Source organism: Notamacropus eugenii, chromosome 4 (genome assembly GCF_028372415.1).
Source record: "Notamacropus eugenii isolate mMacEug1 chromosome 4, mMacEug1.pri_v2, whole genome shotgun sequence".
NCBI lineage: Eukaryota > Metazoa > Chordata > Mammalia > Diprotodontia > Macropodidae > Notamacropus > Notamacropus eugenii.
In genome coordinates, this window is record NC_092875.1 from 366,148,377 (window position 1) to 366,174,085 (window position 25,709).

The 25,709-nt window shown below is 36.9% G+C and overlaps 1 protein-coding gene across 8 annotated transcripts in view; it reads left to right on the forward strand.

The window, feature by feature from the left end:
- Window positions 1-25,709, forward strand: part of TRIO (trio Rho guanine nucleotide exchange factor) — a 509,362-nt gene that overhangs the window by 455,199 nt on the left and 28,454 nt on the right. For all 8 annotated transcript variants that reach the window (XR_011966271.1, XM_072605443.1, XM_072605438.1 and 5 more), the window contains 12 exons: window positions 186-478; window positions 2,138-2,308; window positions 5,226-5,321; window positions 12,872-13,020; window positions 14,078-14,144; window positions 15,959-16,062; window positions 18,715-18,784; window positions 20,518-20,607; window positions 21,714-21,806; window positions 23,100-23,150; window positions 23,417-23,494; window positions 24,425-24,616. Coding sequence is in view for 7 of the 8 variants with exons in the window: in XM_072605443.1 (XP_072461544.1) it covers window positions 186-478; window positions 2,138-2,308; window positions 5,226-5,321; window positions 12,872-13,020; window positions 14,078-14,144; window positions 15,959-16,062; window positions 18,715-18,784; window positions 20,518-20,607; window positions 21,714-21,806; window positions 23,100-23,150; window positions 23,417-23,494; window positions 24,425-24,616 (1,454 nt within the window). In the remaining variant the exon portion in view is untranslated. The remainder of the gene's footprint in view (window positions 1-185; window positions 479-2,137; window positions 2,309-5,225; window positions 5,322-12,871; window positions 13,021-14,077; window positions 14,145-15,958; window positions 16,063-18,714; window positions 18,785-20,517; window positions 20,608-21,713; window positions 21,807-23,099; window positions 23,151-23,416; window positions 23,495-24,424; window positions 24,617-25,709) is intronic.

Genomic DNA, 25,709 nt, shown 5'->3' on the forward strand with positions numbered 1-25,709 from the left:
AAAAAGACAAGTTCCTAAGGAAGTTATTTTTTTAATTGTGTTAAAGTAACATCTTGTTTGTCCTTATAATGTTTTCTTCTCAAATAGTATTTAATTTGAACTTCTTTTCCCAGAACTATATTTTGTTGTACCATGATATTCTGGACGTTTCATTAAAACCTCAGCTTCTTCTTTTGCCTTTTCAGACTCTCTTTCTGTCTCAAGTAATGATGCCAGCCCTCCTGCTTCGGTAACATCACTGCAGCCTCATATGATTGGGGCACAAAGTTCTCCAGGTCCCAAGCGTCCAGGTAATACCCTGAGGAAATGGCTCACCAGCCCCGTGAGGCGTCTCAGCAGTGGGAAGGCTGATGGGCATGTGAAAAAGCTTGCCCATAAGCATAAGAAGAGCAGAGAAGTCCGTAAGAGTGCAGATGCCGGCTCTCAGAAGGATTCGGATGACAGTGCCGCCACTCCACAGGATGAGACGATAGAAGAGGTTAGTATCCTCCTTTGAGCTACGTAAAGTCAGAACTCAGATTTATCCCAGGAAACATTAAGAAAATGAAAAGATCTTGTGTTCCTAGATTTTTATTTAAAGTTGCAAGTCCAGATGTTTGCCTCATCATGAAAGAGGCAATTAATTGGATTCTCTTTCTCCTTTTTGTAATAGTACCCAAAGCATCTTTCCCTTATGTTCCTACTGGTTTTCTGCTTAGAAAAGTAGGCTAGTGCAGCATGAACAATGAGGGAAGCAGTTGCTGCCACTTCAGCATATTGGGTTTTGCTGATAATGAGAGGTTAAGTAGCTTGTCCTAATATACTCAATAGCCACCATGTCTACCGTAGTAGTAATACTAAATGTTGGTGTATTCCAGGCCCTTTTGTCCCAGGCCTTCCCCATATTTAGCACGCAGACAGGGCTATAAGTTGCTACACAATATTGCAGAAAGTTTGGCATTCCGTCAGGGTTTGTCATGTTTCTTTATTCCACGTAGCACTACCACATGCTGGCAGAATTTTTCAAAAAAAGCACTGGGTTTTGTTTGCTTGGTTTTTTTTGGTTTTAACAGGGAGGATGCATGGAATGTTTTCTTCTTCCTGTATTTTTCTTCCACTTATATGCTAGCCTATGGAGAGAAGTACCAACTCAGTTTTCTGTACTAGCCCAGTAGCAAACACTACATCATTCCCCTTCGTGAGAAATAAACATACTTAAGTAAGTCAGGAGATTTCTCATTTCCCTTTCTCCTGAAAACCAGGAAACTCCACAGGAAAGAACAGTTAATACCTATTTAATCTGGCCCTGCCATCCTCAGCATTGGTGGCATCAATACTCCCTGCCTTGGGAAAGCTTCTTGTCATGGACAAAAGGATAATAATTATTATATGTGGTTTCCCAGATCTCTTATAAGCTTTAATGAAGAGGAGAGGATATAAAGGTTGTATCATTTAATATTTCTTTCTACTGTAGATTTTTTTCCCCTGTGTGTAATTATATGATTGACTTTGAATAATGCTTTTATTTCTTTAAATACATGTCTTAGAAATTCACTTTCTAGTTATGCTTGCTTAGTACCCTCTAAAGTCCTAATTTTGCTAAATTTAAGATAGTGATAGATATTGTGATACATAATTTATATTCTCAGTATGCAGTCTTGACTGTGTTTTTTCCCTCTCCAGTTAGTGCCATTATTTTCATGAAATTTTAACCTGACAACAGGTTGAACTTTGGGCTTTCTTATTCATGGTATTAAATACCTGATGAATAATAGTGTGATTCCCCTTCAAAAGAGATCGTTTGAGTATCAGTCACAATCAAGTGGTTTTGCTTAATAGATTTTTTATGGGAATAGATTATTTGTAGGCAGGAGCAGAATTGAATGACCAAACAAAATGTACTTTAAAAAGAGAGAAAGCTTGATTGCTTCGTCCCTTTTCTAAGATGAGGAACAAGACACTAAATGTCTGGATTGAAGGAAGAGGATAAAAAGTTACCATCAAGGCCAAGTAGCTGTCTTTCTTGTATATCTCTTGTCTCTTGAGTTTCTGCCTTATTCTGCTTTTCCTATGTGACCATTAGGCATTCATCAGGGATTAACTGATCATGACATCAAGGGCCCAGAGGGTCATGAAGCTTTCTTCTGCTTTCTTACAGAGAGGTCGGAATGAGGGTCTAAGCAGTGGCACACTCTCCAAGTCCTCCTCTTCAGGAATGCAGAGTTGTGGAGAAGAAGAGGGGGAAGAAGGGGCAGATTCAGTTCCCCTTCCACCACCAATGGCAATCCAGCAGCACAGCCTCCTTCAGCCAGACTCCCAGGACGATAAGGTAATAGGATGGAAGGGGGCTGCTTGGGGGTCATGTTAGGACCATCGCATCTGAGCAGGGGTTGTGTGTAGGGCCTTTGTAAAATCACTCAGACAAAAGACCATGGTAGTTGCATGAAAGGAATCCGTGTACTCCAGACACATGTAGGTTGTTTTCCCCATCAGAGAAATAGACATTGAATATATAAATACAATAAGTCCACATTTGAAATAGGAAGCAGCATGTGTAGTATTAGTGCCGGCCTTTATAGCTTCGAACAGGTTATCTGCTTCTCAGGCTTCAGGTGCTTGCCTCATAATTAAACTAATTTGATTCTCTTTTATATTTATATAAATGTAAATCATTCTTCCTTCATGATCCTATTAGTTCTCTGCTTAGAGATCTAGGCAGTTACAGTGTGGACAAATTAACATAATGAATGTAGTCTCTAACAGAATAAAGTGGAGTTTTATGTGAAACTTGCATAAACAGCAGATAATTCAACCCAAGAAATATATTTTTTCCCATTTTGGTTGCATTCTCTCTGAGACTTCAGTAATGCTGTGTGTAGCTTTATATTTCCAAAATGAAATCGTGGTGCTGTTTGTTTAATTTTTTTTCCCCCACATGCCAAGTTATTAGTCTGTATAACCAACATACTACTCCCAAATGTTCATTTTGAGAGATTGCTATAAGAGTACAGAAATGTACCTAAAACTCCTAGCCTTTACCTTGACTGTGAATTCAGGGGGTATATGTCCAAATAGGAGAATTTTTCAAATATTCTAGTACAGCCCAGTTACAAAGCTCTAGAACAAAGTATATCAAAATGGAAATTTGATAAATACAATTTGGATGTCCTCTCCCACTTGATTCCCCATTGTCCTGCTTAAAATTTTCAAGTGTTGAAAACTGCAGTATGAAGTCACCACTGGTGATTTTTCCCCCATTGGATTATAGCAGGAAAGGGGTGGTGGCAGTAAGTAACATTTCTGAGTAAAGCAGATGTTTTCAACAGTTGTGTTTTTTTTCCTTCCTTTCTCTTCTGTCCTTTTCCCCTCAGTGATTGTTATCATCACTAAAGTAGTCAGTTGCTGGATTGCCACATCTTTTGCTATTCTGTGCCTAGATGGATTTCCTGCATGTTTGCTGAACTAAGACAAATTACAATCCAGTCACTGACAATTACATGTCCAGGGAACAATTGCCAAGGCCAAATTGAGCCAATCCAATACAAATTCAAACTTTTTTAAGCCACATTTCTTTTGGAATTCTCTTTCTCCCTCCTCTTTTTAAATCTAGTACAAGTCAGGGGAGCTACACATCTTAAGGGGGAAAAAAAACATTGTAAGTTAAAGAATTTAGTTTGGGTTTGATTCCTTTGACTTTTTTGTGCATGCGTTGAGTGTGTGCAGGCACACACACCTATCTGTGTGCTGGGTGAAGAAGGAAGGGGGAGGAACCGAGGCAAGACACCATGTAGCCATTTACATATAATACAACTAAACGTGAAATTGGGCCCATGTTGTCTCTCTGTCTACCTCCAAGCTAAGTAACTGTCTTCATTAATGTTATAAGTAACTTCTATTTTAAAAGGAGAAAAATACCTATTTAAATTTCTGTGGTTTTCTAAACAACAATAGTTCCCAGGCAATATTTTCTTATGTACCTAATCAGATCATTTTTTTTCTCCATTTAAAACACCATTATTCTTCTTTTTGGTAGAATCATTTGTTGATTATTATATTTCATTGAGTGAACTTGATAGAACCTTATTTTTCTAAATAAAAGTATAATGATGTTTCTAGACACCTAGTATATAACCATGTAACTAATTTTTTGTTTTGTTCTGTTTTCTCTTTTTTTGTAAACTCATTGCAGCACTATGTTGATTTGTGTTCTGTGTCTGCTTTGGCTCAATTTCCTTACCTTTCCATTTGAAATATTTTCCTTTCCTTCATTCCATATTCCTCTTTCATTAGAATGAACCAGCTTTTGTCCCAAAGCGCATGTTTTGAATTCTGTATCTTAGAGCATCATTGTAAATGTACAAATTCCTATGTGTCCATTTTGTCCAGGAACATATTGTTGGGACAGCTTAACCTCTGTTGCATGCATCTGTGCTGTCCTTAATATGAAGTGAGGTTCATATTACATATCCTTTTCTAGTTTCCAGTTATTTAATGATACAAGTAATCTGCAAACCCACCATGTTTGCTAATTACTGAAACTGAACTTAATGGCCCCTTACCCAGACTCCTTTGCTGTCAACTCCTTTTACCCTAAGTTCTAGCCATAAATTGGCATCTTATTTATAGCTTGTGAGGCCAGAGATCTTCTGTACTCCACAAAAATCACTGGGGAAAATGGATGGCACAGAAAATGGTGAGCTTGTTCCCCCCTCTCTTCCCAGTCTGGTCAGTGTGCCCCCAGCTCTTTTTCTTCCTTGTATTTATCTATTTATTTTGAAGAATTGCAGTAAATGCATTTTGTGGTCATTTTTTCTTTTTCTGGTTATTCAAGGACTTGCACTTTAGAATGTTTTTAAGCCTCTATTACATTAAATTATCAGGTATTGTACATTTTTTCCTCTTATATGTTATGTAGGAATCATTTGAAAGAATTAAACTGGCTATTCCCATGCCCAATCACTTGTTTGAAAAACATTATGAACTTAGACTGTCCATTTAAAACAGACATGGTCTGCTTTCCACATGTGTCCCAGAACAGGATTCATTTAATATTTCACGTCTGAATATTGTAAATTGGAAAGGATGATTTTAAATAAATAAAACAAGAAAAAAACTCATGGATTTTCTGTCTGGAATTACTTTTAAAAAGAGATGTTTGCAGAAGGAATTATTGTGTGTTTAGTGACTAAACTGGAAGCATTTCCTCCCTCCCCTTCCCCTTTTTCCCCCCTTACATTTTTCCACAGACATCATCCCGGTTATTGGTCCGTCCCACCAGCTCCGAAACACCCAGTGCAGCAGAACTTGTCAGTGCCATTGAAGAGCTGGTGAAAAGTAAAATGGTAAGCCTGGGTACAAGAACCCCAGCAGGGCCGACATCTTATTGTGGGGGGATGAGGCCAAATTCACATCACTTCTAATCCGTCACATTTCTTTACCGGGAAGCACATCCATAAGACACTACCATCTCTTATTTCTAAGAATGACTGCCATTGGAGAAGGTCCCATAACAATTTGAAGAGATACTGTGTTATAGTATATAGTTGCTCAGAAACCATGTGCCATCCCTCTGTACCCCCCAGATAGTTTTATGCCTTGATCATCTGTTACAGATAGTTCTCAATTCAGTTTCTAAAGCGTTTTCTTTCTATGTTGATCTAAACCAGTTGATATCTTAGTGTTTTTTTAGTTTTTCTACCTAGAATTCAGTCTATTAACAAGCATTTATTAGGGTCCTACTATGTGCAGCTAGATGGCACAGTAGACAGAGCACCAGAGCTGGATTGAAGAAGACCTGAAGTCAAATCCAACCTCAGATACTTACTAGCTGTGCAACCCTGGGCAAGTCTCTTGGCCTCAGTTTCCTCAACTGTAAAATGGGGATAATAAAAGCACTTTCTTCCCAGAGTTTTTGTGAGGATCAAATGAAATGATAATTGTAAAGCACTTGGCTCATAGTAGCATATAAATGTTAATTATTATGTGTCAAGAATTATGCTAAATGCTGAGATTACAGACACAAAAATTAAATAATTCCTGCCCTTAGGAGTTTACATTCAATCAAGGGAAACAATACGTATGTATCAGCATAAGAAATGTCATCAAAGTAAATAAAAGGGTAATTTCAGAGAGGCCTCACAAACCATTCTGGGAATCAACAAGGGCCTCATGAGGAAGGTGTCATTTGTGCTTTGGAGGATACAAAGAAATGAGTATTTTATCCATTGTGTAGTTGGGAACCACTGAAACTTCCTGAGGAAAGGAATGATGTGGCTAGATCTGTACTTAGGAAATGTTACTTTGGTATTTGTGTGAAGGATGAATTAGAGGAGGGGAGAGACTTGAGGCAGAAAGACCACCTAGGAGGCAGGAGGGCAGGGAGAAGTGAGGAGGGGCTGAACTGAAGCAGTTTCTAGATAAGTGGCAAAAAGGTGGCTGATGCACAAAATGCTGTGGAGGCAGAATGAGATGTGTGTGATATGTGAGGGAAGAGTAAAAAGTCAAGGATGTCTCTGAAGTTGTGAACCTAGGTGGATGGAAGGATGAAGGCACCCTTACAAATAAGGAAGTTTGAAGAGAAGGATTTGGAGGGGGTGGGCTGGGATAGGGGTGGAATAAGTTCTGTTTTGAACATTTTGAATTTGACTTGCCTCTGAGACATCCAGTTCACAAAAACCTTTGAGATAGGAAATATTAGTAGTACATACTTATACCCAGCAATGGCGTACCTATGCTTCAGTACTTTAAAAATGAAAAGGATTTTAATTTTAAGGTTAAGAAAATCATGTTCCACCAAATCAAGGTCAGTTTAGATACCAGGTATGTCAAGAGTAGAATCCATTATACCATGAGCACTTACTAATAGACTAATGAAGTCAGTTCAGTAAACTTTCCTTAAACATCCACTTAAACGTATGCTTTCTACTTTCCTTAAACATCTGCTCTGTGCAAGTCACTATGCTTAGGGTTACAAAGACAAAAACAAGGAACTTGTCCTCTGCTAATCAGATCCATTCTGTATACAGATAAGTATAACCACTAGGACAGGGAGTGAGGGGAGCCAGGGAAGAGCCAAAGGGATTCTGTGAAAATTTGAGAAAGGACAAAACACTGACCACTAAGGGCAAAATTTTCTAGAACAACAGTTAATAAAAGTAGGCTGCTTTCAGAGATGAATCATCCCTGGTGGAAATTTTTTTATTTTTCCAGAGAGGGAAAGAATGATTTCAAAGATCTTCTGTCAAGGTCTTCTTGCTGAAGTACTGAAAATGGGACGTGAATGCTGATGCTTAATTTCCAACGTCCATGCTCAAAGTTAATTTTATTCATTTAGTTCCTTTTTCTCCAAAATATCTCTTTTTTTACACTATCTCATAAATTATTTTATCTTAACAGTATAGATGAAAATATGATTTTAGTACTAGATTGATTACTCAGAACTTGACTCTACTGATTAAGAAATCTGTGCTCCTCCAGAAAGGGCTAGACTAAATTGACTCTGGTGCTATCTAGAAAGAAAGGGATTATTCGGGCAAATTCCATTCTCTCATTTAATACTTAATTTGAAGTGATTTCAAAATCCCTTAAACACTTTAGATTGGTCATTTATAATCAGTTAGGTGATTGTTAGAATCATCCTTGTCTACTCATTTAAGGAAATCCCGCAAGATTCTATGTGTGTCAAAAAATTGTATTTCTTTTTAAAATTTCTTTAATGCTCACCTTTTTCTAATTTTGATAGGCATTAAATTTTGTTGTATTGATTCCTCCCTTTTAAAGTGCTCTAGAGTCAGTTTTAAGAAAATAATAGCTTGCTCACAACCTCAGTTTCCACTTAAAATCAGGGGGTTGGACTAAATTATTTTTAACATCTCAATTTAGAAAATCGTGATCCTAACAAAGTCATTTCCTTCACTTTTAGTTTAAATACAACATTGGAATTAATTTTTCTGTTTTACTTAAGTCATTTCCTATCACCTTTCAGTTTTCTAAGAACTTTAAGCAATACAGCTAGAATTGTTCATGTTTAGTGAGCATTTATTGACTTCATCTGAAACTATACTCTGTTTCTTCCCATAGATAGGGATTTCTATTCTGACCTCTTTTTTTTTTTAATAAAAGAAACATGGAGCAAATGTGGCTTACTTTCAAACAACAGACCCCTTGCCCCTCCTCCCCCCACCATGGCAGATTTTTATAAATGAGAACTTCCAGTGACAGGTGACTCATCCCACATTCACAGGATATGCCAGTATCCTGTGAGTCTGAATCATTGCTGTATGTATTCCCTTTTGGTGGGCTTCTCACCACAGATCCCAAATCACTCTTGTTCGTTTTCTTCTGGCTGATTTCCTAGGAGGTCATTTCCAGGGTGGCCATATCTTTCTGATTATGTAGACTGAATGAGTATGTCCTATAAAATGCTGCCTATGATATCATTGGGGTGTGGTTCATCTGCCAAATAGCCAACATTCAAGGAACCGAAAACTCCAAATGTAGCAGTCAAGATTCATATTACATGTCGGTTTGTCCCAGGAAACTGTTGGTTTACTGCAATTTCACAGAATGTTAGAGATGGAAAGGGTATTACATTCTAGTCCAACCTCTTCATTTTACAGAGAAGGAAACTGAAATACAGGGAGATGAATGTGCCCAAAGTCAAAAAGCTAGTAAGTGCCAAGGCCAGAATCTCAGGTCATTTTTTTTCTGACTCCTAAGTTCCATGTACAATGTAACATATTACATTATACAATTTATAATTATATATTACATATATATAGTGGTAATGTAACACATTATCATCATATGAGAGTTTGCTTTGTGCTTTACAAGTGTTTTCTCATTTGATCCTCACAATAACCCTGAGAGGCAAATACTATTATTATCTGTATGTTATAGCTAAGAAAACTAAGGCACAGAGAGGTTGGGCGACTTGCCCAGGGTTACATAGCTAGTAGGTCTCTAAGTCCAGATTGGAACTCAGGTCTTTCTTACTTCAAGTCCAGCATTCTATCCAATGTGTCACCTAGCTGAGTCCAAATGCTGTTACATTTCTGGTGTATCCAACCTCCTTATTTTTGGGGGGAAGGGGGAGGTGAGGAAGGGGGAGGCAATCAGGGTTAAGTGACTTGCTCAGTAAGTATCTGCTAGTAAGTATCTGAAGCTAGATTTTAACTTAGGTCCTCCTGACTGCAGGGCCAGTGGTCTATCCACTGTGCCACTTAGCTGCCCCTCCAGCCTTTATATCCAGGAGATACATGACATGACTGAGCACCATGGAATGGCAAAAGTAAATACTGTGTAGCCATAGTGCCTGTTGATTACACTGTATTATCTAGTTCTATCTCCATGTAAGCCTGTCATATCTCCCCTCTTATTTTGTCACTGTTATGACCCTAGGAAGGCATTCATTATCATTTACCTAGATTACTGAAATAACCTTCTAACATATCTTCACCACTCCTAATCTTAACCCCACTGGCAAAATGTTCTTTCTTATCGATAGATCTGGCTCTGGTTCTTCAAGCCCCTTGAGCAGCTCTCCACTGACCACCAGATAAAGTTCAGACAGTTTTGTTTGGCGTTCAGAGCCCTGCCTTTTCAGACTCACATCATTATCATTCTTTCCCACTTTAGTTCACCCTCCAACCAAACAGGACAGATCGGTATCCTCTAACCAAACGCCATTTTACTGCCTCTGTGGCTTCTCTGTATGCCTTTGCTTATTATCCTGTCGCCTTTTCCTGCAATGTCCTTCCCTCCCACTACTCCAAAGTCTGTTGAATTGTACCCATTCTTTATAGTTCAGCCTGAATGCTGCCTTCTTCTGGAGTCTTTCCCTGTTCCTTCCAGTCATTCATTCTTCCTTTTATACTTCCCACAGCATTTATTTGTACCTCTCTAATGCACTTACTTCTATTACTTTGTATTATATTTATCTATGGATGAGTTTCATCCTCCTACCAGCGACTGTCTTCTCTGCTGTGTCTCCATAGTACCTAATACAGTGTTCTCTGCATCCAGGGAGTTTGCATTCTAACAGAGGAGACAACGTAGGGTCATAGATTTAAAGCTGCAAAGGAGCAAAGAGGAAACTGAGCGCCAAAGAACAGGGAAAGTCTCCTGAAGGAGGCAGCATTCAGGCTAAACTATAAAGAATGGGTACAGTTCAACAGACTTTGGAGTGATGGGAGGGAAGGACAATGCAGGAATAGAGAACAAGATGATAAGCAAAAGAATTAGTAGGTATTTGAGGCAGGATTTGAAGCCAGGTCTTTCTTACTTTATGCCCAGTACCCTGTCCACTAAGACATGTGCACAGTAGGCATAGACAAAACATACAAAGCAGACACAAGTTAACCTTTGAGGGGAGGGAACTAGAAGGCTGGGGAAATCAGGAAAAGCTTCTCAGGTAGAAGGCAAGTCCTGAAGAAAATCTGGGATTCCAGGAGCAGAGATAAGAAAGGAAAACCTTTCAGGAATAGGAGACAACCAGTGAAAAGATGTTTGTGAAGGTGAAGCTAGCCAAGTACTTTGTCCAGTTGTGTCCAACTGTCTTCATGATGCCATTTGGGATTTTCTTAGCACGGATACTAGAATAGCTTGCCATTTCCTTTTCTAGCTCATCATACAGATGAGAAACTGAGGCAAACAGGGTTAAGTGACTTGCACAGGGTCACGCAGCTGGTAAGTGTCTGAGGCCAGATTTGAACTCATGAATATAGGTCTTTCTAAATCCAAACCAAGTGATCTATCCACTGTGCCACCTACCTGCCTTACACTATACCATACCATACTGCCCTATACTATACCTGTAAAGTGCAGGCACTGCTTAAATGACATTCATCATTGGTTAGATGACTTTGCATGTAAGAAATCCCAAATACCAGTTTCATGCAGTACATGACCCATTACTTAGAAAATACAGTTGCATTTAATAACCACATATCTGGTGGCATGTTTCATGTTTGCCCCTTTTTCCAAGGCCAACCCTAAATAGGATGTTAAAATTCATTCAGGAACTTGGTAGTTCCATCCCAACTAGGCCTCTGTTCCCTACTTGGTGAAGAGACAGGTACAGAAGGATAACGTCAGAAGAGTCTCTATATGTGAAACAAACCTTTTTTTGAGAGGAAGCTAAACCCTACAGTTTCTATTATCACTGGCTTTTTTTTTCTCATCACATCTTCTCTCTTGACAGGAAACTCTCCACATTCCCATCTCCTTCCACCATCTCTATTCAGACTTTTTCCCCTCAGGGACTTGAATTATCATGAATGGATTCAGTGACTGTCCCTAATAGAGTCACTCTAGCTTCTTCCTCTGTATCTAGGGGAGGGTCTAGCACTTTGACCAGAGTGTTGTTTTTCCTTTCAAGTAGACAATCATCCTAATGAACTTCAGCTGTTTCTCTGTAAATCCAGACAGTCTAAAAGGACCAGAAACTTCTTCCATTCATTGTCCCAGGCTTTGGTGATTGTCCTCTCAAAGAACTCATGAGACTTGGCCTGCACAAATCAAGATTTGTTATTTAGGCTAAACTTCCGTACAGCATAAGCCAAGATCTGTTTATTCGAAATAGTTCTAAATCTGAAGTAAACATTATTTCCCCAGCTGGCAGAACAAAAACAAAACAAAAAAAAGCCCCCTACACAATACGGATCTAGATCCTTCTGGTTCCGTGAGTTTCAGGTGAATAAGATTTTTCTGTACTGTTCTTTTTGTTCTGAAAATCATAGCTGTGATGAAGAGATGCAAGAACAAAAGTTTGTCCTGTTGATCTAGAATGCAAATATCCAGTTTACATTAAAGGTCTGAGTAAAGCATGATGGTCATAACAACCAGTCCTTTAGTTTATGTGATGTATTCTCTGCAAAGAGGAGTGTATCACAAGAGTGAGTACAGCATCTTCTCTACCTTTCTAATTTAGTCAGACAGTCAACTGGTACTTACTGAGTATCTACTCTGGGCCTGCAGAGGATTGTGGTCAAAGTAAAGGAAAGTGGAAGAGAAATTTTCCTTCAAGGGAGACAAAATTAACACACATGAAACAATGAGAGAAGTATTGCAAACTAAATTTGGGTGGTCTGGAATGTTAGGTGGAGGTTTGGTACAGGTTCAAAAATAAACCAGTAATAAAAAAACTAATCACCTAGTAGCCTCTGTAGATATTGCATGAAATACTAGCTTTCAACATTTTTAAGTGAGTGCACATAATATGGCAAGGCACTGCTTTTGCCAAGGTTTGCATCTAATGACCTGTGCCTTTCTATCTAGGTTACCTTAGGTAAGTCATTTAACTTCTTTAGGATTCAGTTTCCCTGTCTGTAATATAATGGTTTGACAAGATACTAACCATTCCATGTCTGAATCCTATGACCCCTATGAATGAGTATATTTAAGGGAGGACAATCCCCATCAGACAAATGGGGTAATTCCCATTAAAAATGAGAAGGTTGAAACATTGCATATTTCTAAAATGAATAACAGTAAAATCTCATTTGTCTGAAACACATCTGAAAAGAATTAGGTAAAATGGATAAATTTCACATGAATCTAAAAGTAATAGGTAGCAGAAAAGTAGCTGCCAGAGCTAACTGAAGCTACTGTTATTTTCACTCTTTATTCCTGTGCAAACTGTATTAATTAATTGGCATCAGTTTAGATGTCTTTATATTCCTCGTTTTCTTCCTTCTCTGCCGATTTTAAATTGTTCAGTTTCCCTACTTTGTTTTAAAAAATACAGTGAAATTCATTAGTTATATAATTTCTGACCTAAAAAAAATTACTTGTGATTCTAGTTAGTCATATGATGAAGTCATTATAACCAGTGTAAGAGAAAATGGCCTTGCAACTAATAAATATTCTTTGCTGTTGTATCTTTTGGGTTTAGGCACTGGAAGATCGTCCTAGCTCACTCTTAGTAGACCAAGGTGATAGTAGTAGCCCATCTTTCAACCCTTCAGACAATTCCCTCCTGTCCTCCTCTTCACCTATTGATGAGATGGAAGAAAGAAAATCCAGCTCTTTAAAGAGACGACAGTAAGGCTGACTTTCCTTTAAAAAAAAATTATTATTATTTCTTAATCTGTAGCCTCAGATTCTTGCTCACTTTAAAAAATGTGATTGCTCCTATTTTGAATTGAGACCGTTGGAAGTCACAGTTTTTCACTAGGAATCAAAGCTTGAAACATTTGTGTGATACTTGATTTTTCCTTTGCTTACTTAGAAACAGCCCTCCTTCAGTCCCAGAGATATGTTGTGTCTACCTTCAGCCACAACTTTTCTGCAATCCTAGAGGATTCACATACAATTTTTTCCCAGGATATTATAATTATAGTCATTCATTTAATGTAAGATAGCTGCTACCATTTTTTAAAAAGTTTCAAAAATGTAATGTCTAAATCTTTCTTAGAAATTAAGTAAAATTCTTCATTGATGAATATTGACTAGCTTTTTCAGACTAGTTCAGGGTTCCGTTTAGTGTGAGATAATTTATTTCATTCATGGTCTAAGTGGTATTGTAGAGTTAATAAACTTCAGAGAGGGAAGGGGAAGGAACACAAACTTATTAAGTACCATATGTCAGACTCTGTAGTAACCACTTTACAAATAATTTCTCATTTTATTCCACATGGTATAGTCAGAACCATATATCTAAATTTTGCTCTCCTCTTCTGTTTCCTATGAAAACTTAGTGTCACTAGACTGTTAAGAAAATAATTCCTTTGTTTGGTGTTTGCTTTAACATGACAACTTGGAAACAAGACTTATCAGTCCCATTTTGTCATCTGCCTTCTGGCAGTTTCATTTCGAATCCAGATTTTGGTAGAATACAATTAAAATGTGTATCTGTGAACGTAAATTAATTAAAAGCTTTCTGTCTATCTGTCTATCACAGAGATGCTGTTAACTATTTAAACTCATAGATTATTCGGTACGCAGTACTGAAACACTCATTTTTAAAACTTAGGTACTGAAAGTCATCTGTTTTTGCAAAGGAACAAATGTATTATAGTCAAAGATGTGGAACTTTATATTTCTCAGTCTACAAATGCTGTCTGTCGTAAATTTTTATGTATTTTTTTCTTTTTTACAGCTATGTCCTACAGGAATTAGTGGAGACAGAGCGGGACTATGTACGGGACTTAGGCTATGTAGTTGAGGTATATATATATCATCAATATTTTAATCATGTTACCTCAGTCATCTGAGTGTTTTTTGTCTGTTACCCAAAGGTGTATTGTGTTTAAAAAACAAAAAGAAACAGTTTAATATTGGCACTTTCCACAAGCTTCTAAAAATACTGTTATTCACAAGAAAAATAAAGAGGTTCTTCTAAGACATATATCATGTAACCCTTTAGCTCATAAAACTGAGTTAAAATTCTCTTATCTAATCTATACAGTATACTTTTCTTCCTTTACTGTTAGACTGATTTTTTGCCAGTATTTTAATTATATCTGTTATCTATCAATAAACTTTTATTGAGCACCTACTACATGCTAGGCACTGTGTTAAATGCTTATAACATAAGGGGCTTGCCTTAATTATACCCCTCGCAAATATTTTTGGTAAAGCAGAAGTGATAAAGTATGCCACAGCTATAGATCTTATTTCATCTTTAATTTAGCCTTTGTATCCAGGAGACTTAGTTCAAAAAATCACTTTGTCTCAAGTCTCAAGTAACACTGGAATCCAGATGGCTCTGGAGGAGAAGTAAGACTGGTGACCTGCACAGCCCTCCCTCACTCAAAACAAAGCCAAGTACAAGTTGTGTCATCATCTCTCTGATGGCATGGTCCTCTTCTAAATGAAGGACGAACACAAGATAGTTAAGAACAGAGCAAGTTATGTATCATTACACGAGAACAGAAGTTGCTCAGTACTCCCTGTAGCTGATATCTACGATGATTGACTTCACCAGAAATGTCATTCTGATTAGATTAAGGGCTAGTTTGAAAATGAGTCTAAAGCCGAAGTCCATTGATTTTATAATATCTATGGTTATATTAGAAATATTTTGGCCCAGTTCATTTGAAATGCAGTGTTTTATGGTATATGTTTTAAGTATCATTTCAGTTGTGGAAATTTGCCCATTACTTGGCAGTGTTTGGGTATATATTCCACCCAAGCTACTGGTTTACTAAAAGTAACTATATAAAATAAGAAGCTTTTCTGTACGTGGAAGATAGGCTATATAGTGAGGTATTAGCTACGTGTGTATTTTATATGCGTACACACACACACACACACAGATCATACCACGTATGGTATGGTATGTTTTTAGCACATTTTTAACTTATTAAAGTAAAATAGTGGGGACTTTAAAAAGAGCTTTTGGTAAGTTCCCACTAAGTTCATTTTAAGACCATATCTGGTCTGCACATTTTTGTTTGTATTAAACTCTAAAGAGTAATTAGATTTCCCACCTCCTTCCTGTACCCAAAACCACTGTTTATGATTTTAAATCCTCATTATATTAATTATGTAAGATATGAAATATAAAGAATCTCTTTAGGTTTATTTGAGGTGAGTATGCATGTATCTATGTATACATATTTTTTGAGCCAAGTACAAAATGTTTGCTGCCTCGCTTAATAATAAGGGAGTTTGTTTTTCAAAGTTTGTTTTTTCAGGTTCCTTAGATGAACTTTGATCAATATACATGAAACAGTCTAAGGTCAAGTCAGGAGAAACAGTATTAACCAATCTCATTGTACATTTCTACTGTGTGTTAGATCTACATTTCATTGTTGTATTTATTTTAAATGAATTGGTGACAAGAAAAGACAAGGGTATATTTTGCTCTCAAGATCGAAACATTTGAATGTGTCTTTACAAGGAAGCAACCATAGAGTTGGTTTTTTGTGGGTTTTTGTTGTTGTTGTTGTTTTTATGGAGAGGGAAGGGTTTTGTTGTATTATTGTGTTATGGCATGGAATGAAAATGGGTTTTTAAAAGAACTCTCCAATTACAGGGTTACATGGCACTTATGAAAGAAGATGGTGTCCCTGATGACATGAAAGGAAAAGATAAGATCGTATTTGGCAACATCCACCAGATCTATGATTGGCACAGAGAGTATGTATAACATAATATATTTCAATTTTTAATTAAGAAAATTTAGTTTCTAATTAGTTACTTGATGAGTACATGTTGTTTTACTTCAGATAAATGCTAATTTACTTTATTTCGCTACCTGCCTAGTACTGTAAACTAGGTAATTTTTAGATATATTGCAGTAAAGAAAGGCTGTTAAAGAAGGAACAGCTAGCTGACTGCCCCATTGCTTAGATATGACCTCATTAATGTGTCCGTGCCTCTTTAGAGTCACCCCAAGTCCGGACTTCATTCTCAGCTTTACAGGTTCACAAATTAAAATTTATTAGTTCACCTATGGATGATTAGAATGTGATTCATGCTAACTCAAATTCAAATGTATGTTATAAGCCAGAAGACCAATGTATTCATTTGTAAAAATAATAGCTCCCATTTATATTGTACTTCAAGATTTACAGAACTTTCTTTCCAACAGCCTGTGGAAGTGGGTAGTGTAGTGTTAAATCCATGTCACAGATGAGAAGACTGAAGCTGTTCGTGACTCAAGATCTCATAGCCAATTACCTTGAACACAAAAGCCATATCTTCAAGCCTTCCTGTTCTGCCATTACACCCTCCCCATTTATAATTAGTTATGTCTCCCACATATAATAGGATGTATAAGTGACAGGATATAAATGGGTCCTGGCTATTTGTACAGGATCTTCCAGATGTTTTGGTTCACTTTTAGTCCCAAATATAGATTTAGAAGTATCTCATTTATCACAGAAATAAAAAAAGGGAGTTGGATTTTCTTAAAGGACATTTTTCCATTGACCTTTATAAGCCTGATAAATATAGCCTTTTCCACTCTGGAAAATATTTTCTCTCAATCAACACTTTCCAAATAGTTTTAATTCCATAACCTGTCAGTAAGTGATGTTTTGAGCTTGAACTCCCAATACATGTGCATGTGCAAAGCTAAGGAGATCTTGTATATAAAAGGTGCTTAATACATGTTCAGTGAATGAATAAGAATGATTAGTCTCAGTTCAGAGACCAGAATCCAATATGTGTATGCCTGGGCTTAAGACTACATCTAGCTAATGTTTCAGGAAAGGTTGTTATCAGAGTCATGTCTTATACTTTTGTTTACCCTTGGGCCTAAAACACGTTTCCTTGTTTTTTTTTAAATAAGGCACCTCCCTTTTGATTAAAGTCATGGGAAAAAAGGGGGGAAAAGTCAAGTGGAAAGACTTCTAAAGACAGTTAACAAGAAGAAATTTTAAGTTTAGTGATGATTAGAGCTTATTCAAAACCTGTTCTGTTCATATGCGTATTTCTACTCTCAGCAGTTTCTTATAGATCTAATTGGCATGACAGTATGATGATTACTATCATAATATAGTGGAAAGAGTAGTAAATTTTGAGTCAGAAGACCTGTCCAGCTATGTGACCAAGAACAAGTTAGTTAACCTCCCTTAGCCTCAGTTTCCCCAGGTGTAAAATGGAATTAATAATTCTCATACTTCTAAACTCTCTGAATTTTTTTTAGAAAAGTGACTTGTAAACTGTAATGTGCTATAAGAGTAAAACCTATAATTATATATTAATGTCAGAGATATAAATACTGCTTCTGATACTTACTAGTTCAGGAACGATGGTCGGCTTGACTTCTGAGTCTCAGTATCCTCAGTGTCCATCTGTAAAAAGGAGATAATAATCTATCTCACAGAGTTAGTGTGAGACTTGCTTGAGATAATGTATATAAAGTACTCTGCATACCTTAAAAGTTTAATAACACATAATAAAATGTGAGTTATTGTTATAAAATACCAAAAAGAAAAATTGTAAATATAAAAATAAATTGTTTCATGAAGGAATGTAAAAAAAGTCCTACATTATAACTGTCCTTTTGAAAGAGCTGGAAATGAAACTAAAAGCCTGCTGGTCCTAAAAGTTACTCAGGTACTGTGACTTTATTCTCATCTTAATTTGAAGATATTCTTTGAATATGGAAATTAATTTAATTAATGTATGTCACATCCTTTTTAAAAATTACCAATGGAAGAAAAAAATCTTTAGATAAATGGTAGTATTTCTTTAAATTGTGTTCTTTGAGCTCCATTTGGTCTGGTTTTCTTTCGTAGATCACTTTAATTCTCTTTATCACCATGGTGCCTTAACAAAATGTTTGCTGTGTACTAAGCTCTCATTCCATTTTACATTACCTCTTCTTGTTTTGGACAAAAGCAAGCATTTTAAAAAATATTAACCAGAAGCTGCAATTGGATGAGGTAAACAAAAAAGCTGAAAATTGGAAAGGCAGTGTGATCTAGTCGTGGAGGGCTGAATTTGAAAGTCAAGAAAACCTGAGTTTGAATCCAGCCACAGATACTCATTAAAAAACCCAAGACAAATCTCTTCACCTCCATCAGCCTCAGCTTTCTTGAGAAGTATTATGTTGAGGTGAAGAATCTTGAATCTGCAGTTAGATAATCTAATGAAAATCCTGACCCTGTTTTTTACTACCTGTGTGATTTCACCTCCCTGGGCCCTGGTTTAGTTATCAGTAAAATGAGGAGGTTGGACCAGATACTTGATAAGGTCCCTTCCAGCTCAGTACTTGTGATCCATGTTGATGGCCTTATGTGGGCAGAGCAAGTCAATAAGCAGAGTTTCCTTCTGTTTCAGCTTCTTTTTGGGAGAATTGGAAAAGTGCCTTGAAGATCCAGAAAAACTAGGGTCCCTTTTTGTTAAGCATGTAAGTACCATGTTTCTGTTGATTTTCGTTATTTCATTCAAGTAATATAAGTAATGCTTAATCACTTTAACAAACTAGTGACAAGCTCAAGTAGAATATAAAAACACATTATATTGAAAATCAAATTGAAATTAATAATAGAAGCTTAATGCACTGACATTCACTTATTTAACACAAATATTTGCAAAGCAAGTTAAATTTAGTTTACTGATGTTTACTATTATTTACAATCCTTTTTAAATATAAATTTAAATCATTGAGTTGTCATTACACTCAACCAGCAGTTGTCCAAAAATGAATTATTTCTGTTGAAGGTCATTAGTTCACAAAGAGCATGCCATAAGTTTCTCTAAGTATGTTGCAAAGCTTTGGGTATTGTGTTGTTATAAACAAACAAAAATTAATAGATGATTTTAGTAGAAATTTTACTTAGCCAACATATGTAAGATGATAAGAACAGCATTCTCAAAGTAAACAAAACTTGACTTCACATGTACACAATAACCCCAAAACCTGTCAGACTTTGAGCTAGCAGAGTTTTTAAAAAAACTGCCTTTATTTTCATGGGAAATTACATATGTGTAAGTCTCCTAACTCTCCTATAGTGTTGCCAAATTAAACATTCAGTGCTCTACAATGCCAATGGCAAGAAATACTGTTCTATGAGGGAAAAAAAATGAAAAACCGCTATTGTAATTGTCTCCTCCCAGCTGGGTTAAGTTAAGATGAAGCCCCGTCGAAATCAGGATGAGCGTGTGAATCCAGTGGGATATCTTATATTGAAGTTTCTGATTGTCTTCCATTACCAAATGCAAATGGGCTGTTGATTTAGTCATTATTTTTCTTTGATTTGACCTTCTTACCTCCATTAGGACAAATGATCAAGTTGATTATCAGTTCTTTCATCTGATACGTGGTAATATCTCTGGTCATTTCTGCTTATTAGGTTCTGCAGAGTTACCTGACTGACTGTGGAAAATTAAATTTTGGTAACCTGGACCTTAAGTACATGGTTTCTACTGTAAAACACTCTATAATTTTTTGAAAGGAGTCTTGTTAATTAAACAGAGAATATGTAGAATGGGAAATAGCAGGCTTGAGCATTACACTGGATCTTTAGAAGAATAACATGTGGAAAGCATTAAAAATAGGTTTGGCTGTTCACACATATCATCTAGCTTTATGATTTAACAATGGGAAAATGATTTTGTTCCTGCATTGAGGCTTATTTGCTTGTTGCCTGACTTATCTTCTCCACATTCTAGTTCTTAAGGATACTGAAACATTTTTCCAAAGTTCAGAAGTTGCGAGTACTCTCTCAGAAGGCTAGGGGAACAGTTTTTTTTCCCCTGTATTATCCCAAGAAAAGAAGAGACTCTTTCCCGCCCCTCAGTCCTCGTAGTAATTTATACTGTCTCACCAGACAGTTTATCTAATCTCGCAGTGCCTCAGGGACTTTACATGTAAATCAGTATTCTGGTAATTCAGGAAAAAAATGAAATCTAGCACTTGAACCAAGTACGGAGAAAGGTACTATCACAAAACATAGCATAATCAATCAGTAAACATTTATTTACTGCCTGCTATGTGACACTGTGCTGGCTTATTTGTACATCTGAAATATCTCTAGAATTTTATCAATATAAAGCTTTGTTTTTAAAATGTTAATATTCCATCTAAAATTTCTGCCCTTTTAAGCTGACTTGTTTACTTTTCTTAAATTTAATTCACAGGAAAGACGGTTGCACATGTACATAGTTTATTGCCAAAATAAACCAAAGTCTGAGCACATTGTCTCAGAATACATTGATACATTTTTTGAGGTAAGTCACACAAAATGGACAAAAGCATGGGCCTTTGGACCCATTTGTCTTCTAAAACTCTATTTAGTGTTTTCCTCACGAGAGGTTTAATTAAACCTCAGAAGACTTAGGTTTCAGACCTAGTGATATACATGCTGCACCTACTATTCCCGCAACAGGAGCACCAAATGTAAACGTAAACCATGATGCTTGATTTCAGAATACATAGTTAAAACTGGTGCCACAGCCAGTTACCATGAATTCAAAATAGCATCCTTTCTGACTTTTAGCCTCATTGTACAGTTCAAAGAAAACTGGCTCACTTCCAGCAGAAAAGAAATCCATTACAAAAAAATCAGCTAAGTAAGCCCAAGTGAGTCATTTGGAGCAACAGCTTCAGAAAGTGTAAAGTATGAAACTTTGGGGATTCTGAGAAGCTAAAATTGCACTAGTTGAATTTAAAGTGGCTCAGAAAGGAATTTATGTGCAAACAGAGAGTGGGTCTTCAGATACTTGAAGATAAGATTTGTTGCCAGTTTGGAAGGTGATTTTTCTGACTGTAATGATTACTGAGGTAGGTCAGGCCTTTAAAAACTGTATTTAAGACTTAGATAAACTGATGCTGAGTGAAGTGAGCAGAACCAGGAGAATATTGTACATAGTAACAGCAGCATTGTGCAGCGATCAGCTGTTACAGACTTCACTCTTCTCAGCAGTACAATCAGTGACCTAAGACAATAACGAAAATGTTCATGATGGAAAATGCTATCCACATCCAGAAAAAGAACCATGGAATCTGAATGCAGATCAAAGCATACGATTTTCACTTTTTTGTTGTGTTTTGTTTTTTCTTTATATTGGTTTTTCCCTTTTGCACTGATTCTTCTTTCATGATGTTACTAATTTGGAAATAGATTTTAACGTGATTGTACATATATAACCTATATCAGATTGCTTGCTGTCTGTCCTGGAGAGGAGAGGGAGGGAGAAAAATTTGGAACACAGAAATCTTATAAAAATGAATGTTGAAAACTATCTTAACCTGTAATTGGAAAAAATAAAATACTATTAAGTGAGGGGGGAGCGGGGAATTTAAGTTAAAGCCCTTTTTGTTTTTTCATCCACAGGATTTAAAGCAACGACTGGGCCATAGACTGCAACTCACAGATCTACTGATAAAACCAGTGCAAAGAATTATGAAATACCAACTGTTACTGAAGGTGAGACCACACGAGGTGTCCTTCTAAGGAAATCAGTAGGGTTAAGGAACTCACTTGGGAAGATAGTGGCCAATATTAGGAGAAGAAATGTTGGGGGAGTTTTTGTTTTCTTCAAAATTGAATGAGTAATAACTAGCATTTATGTAGCAATTGAACATTTACAGAGCACTTTACAGATAGTATCTTATTTGATTTTTGGAACAACCCTGTGAATATAAGTGCTATTTTTATCTCCATTTTATAGATGAAGCTACCGGGGTGCAGAGAAATTAAGTGATTTGCCCAGGGTCATACAGTTAAGTGAGGCATGATTTGAACCAGATTTCCCAGGGTCCCAAATCAACATTCTATCTTGGAAGGAAGGAGGGAGGAAAGAAGGAAATCCCAAATGACACCACATGTTTTTGTTTTCTTGATAAACTGTCGGTAGTCAAAAAACATTTATTCTGTGTATCAAGTACTTGGGATACAAAGAAACATGAAAACATGGTTGCTGCCCTCAGGAGCTCCCATTCTAAAGAGGCAGACAAGATTCAGGCAACTGGGACAAGAGCTTTGCAGTGTAAATAAATGGGAAGGTGTTATACAATTGTAAGGTGTTATTCTATCTACCTTAAATGTATATTGGTTCATCTTCTTGCTGCTAGCTTTTTAGAGTCTGTGACAGCTTCTAAATCCTGCCATTTCCTTTATGTTGGTAAACTTTGTAAAGTGTAAGAGTAATGTTACAGATTTACATAGTGAAAGAGGATTGCAACCATAGATTTTCTTCCCACATCCTTGTGATGTGGCATTTGGAATGTAGATGTGACAGGAGAAATAGTTGTCATGAAGGGCACATAGACGTTCTAGGTTAAGATAAGTATAGTTCTCTCTTGTTGTCTCTCATATTGATGCTTTTCAGGCACAGAAAGAGCAAACTTTTCATTTTAGGGATCTAGGTGATAACCATGATTAGAGCACTGGACATGGAGTCAGGAAGACCTGAATTCAAATGAGGCCCCAGATACTCATTATGTGTGACTTTAGGTAAATCACTTAGCCTCTGTTTACCTCAGTTTCCTTAATTGTAAAATGGAGATAATCATAGTACCTATCTCCCAGGTTGTTGTGAAGATCAAATGAGATAATGTTTGTTAAAAGGCTTAGAACGGTGCCAGGCACATAGTAGGGTAGGCACTACGTAAATGTGAGCTATGATGGTGGTAGTGGTGGTGGTGGTGAGGATGATGTCTGCTTTTAACAAGAAACACTACAGCGATAAATCCAAATAACTTTCCCTTTGCCTTACAGGATTTCCTCAAATACTCCAAAAAAGCTAGTCTGGACACAGCAGAATTAGAGGTACGCCTTTTTTCCTCCTGGGTTTTTCTCCTACGTTGGCTTATTTAAGCACACAGATTAGTTTATGAACTGTCCAGCAGTTTTCAGTCACTAACTGAATTGTTCTAGTGCTACTTGCACATTTGGGTGGAGGTGTTGAGGGGAGAGTAAATGGGGAATGACTCTTGGGCTGTTTTGTGATTGTTTATTTACTGTACACTTATTAATTATTGTATGACACTTTCTCAAGAAAAAAGTCAACCTTTCTTTTCTCCCCCTCCCAACAGAGAGCTGTAGAAGTCATGTGTATAGTGCCAAAGCGGTGCAACGACATGATGAATGTTGGTCGCCTACAAGGATTTGATGTAATGCCGATATTTGTCTAAGAACCGTATCTCTGATTTCTGTGACTTTCCTTTTGTCTTCGATCAGTGCCATATTCCCCAAGCTGATCTTTGATTTCCAGCTTCTGTTCCTTGACCTTTCTCTTACACTTTCATTTTCTTTTGACTTCTATTCGTTTGATGTTGTCAGTAGATCTATGAGCATTTATGAATACACAGAAAGTGAAAAAATAGCCCCTCCCTCAGAGCTTATGGTCTTTTGTGGGACCTCCGTTTTCAAATTGGGCAAATGTGAATCTGGGACTTCTGCTATTGCAGGGCTGTATTTTTAATCCCTAGTATTCAGTGTTCAGTATCATGTGTACCATAGGTGTATTGTCTTCAGGCATTCATATTTTCAATTATCCAACCCATATGCTAACCGGTCCTTTTTGTGGTTAAAAGTAATTGTTCTTTAGGGCTGAGCTGTTGATTCATCTTAAATCCTACAAATTTCTCTTCAGGGCAGTTTAACCAATTAACTCATTCTCTGCTCTGGAATTCTTAGAGAATTTGAACTGGCCTTTTTGTTGGTTGTTTTCTGTTTTTTAATTCTGTTTAATTCTTGGTTTTTAATCCAAGTAAGGAGGTAGAGAAATTCTCTCTTCTCTGGACTGATATTTTGCTAAAGGAGAATAAGTATTTATTTGCATTTCTCAGAAATTCCATGTTAGAATTTTTTTCTATATCATAATATGAATTTTTGCTGTGGATAAAGGTGTAGTGATCTATGCCATGGTTTTTGAGGATAGTTCTTTTTGGAGCAGAAACCACTTTAATATTGAGAGTTACACTTTTTTGAAGAGATCTGCAGATTAATTTTTGTCACCAGGAGAGAAAGAACATTGTTTTGGTTTGAGAAAATCTAGGTAAAACTTTGAGAAATCTTAACTTGGCCATTTCTTGTTTCAGGGTAAAATTGTAGCCCAGGGTAAGCTGCTTCTACAGGACACATTCTTGGTCACAGACCAGGATGCAGGTCTTCTGCCTCGCTGCAAAGAGAGACGAGTTTTTCTCTTTGAGCAAATCGTTATATTCAGTGAGCCACTTGACAAAAAAAAAGGTTTCTCCATGCCAGGATTCTTGTTTAAAAATAGCATCAAGGTAACGTGTGCTCGTATATGTATCAGGGAGGGGGGAGATGTATAAGCATTTGTATCCACAAACACTATCAAATCTATTTGGCACAATATAATCTATTTTTTTTTCTTTTGGTGATATTTATACTCTGAGCCTTGAATTTTGAGAATACATTTAAAGTACTTCCTTTATCTGTGTAAAACACCTTTATTATAATTCTATGTATAATTTAAACAGCAGTTTATATTTCAGTAAATTTGAATTCCTCTTTTCCAATTTCTCTCAACTCTGCTTATTGTCTGAACAGATAACTGATACGCACACTCATTAGTCTAAAGTTTCCAGTCCATTTTCCATCATGAGAATACTCCATTTTAAACCAAATCTGTGTCCTCACGCTTTAAGTGACATAAAAAAAATGTGCATGTGACAGTAAGATTGTAGGGAGAAGTGTGTGCCAAGATAATATTATAGTAACTAACATTTATATAGCACTTACTATGTGCCAGGCATTGTGCTAAGAATTTTACAATTATTATCCTATTTGATCCTCACAATAACCCTGGAAGGGGGGTGCTATTTTATTATCATCCCCATTGTACAGATGAGGAAACTGAGGCAAACTGAGGGTAAGTGACTTGTCCAGGCTCACACAACTAGTAAGCAGCTGGGGCCAGATTTGAATTCAGGTGCTCCTGACTCCAGGTCTGGCATTCTATCCACAGCACCACCTAGCTGCCCTTGGATCACATATTCAGCCTATTGCCAGGTGCCTAATTAGTCCAGTAAGAAACTATATGGAAACTTTGTAACCGAGTGGAAACTATGAGACTCTGCCTTCTAGAACCTGAGGTCAATTTCACTCACTGAAGAAGCATCACAGTGGGACTTCACGAACTGTATTCAAGGTTCTAAAAGGTTAGGAGCATTTCAAAATTGCCCTTTCCTTTTGAGGAGGGAGAGTGAGATTCCCAGCAAGCTTAACTCTGACCGCTGGATCACCCAGCAAGTTATTTGGGGTTTTTTTTGACATTGATGTGCTAATCCCTGACTTTTGTAGAATCACTGAATATCAGAAGAGTAAAGAAGATGTAGATGGCATAGTGGATGTTGTATT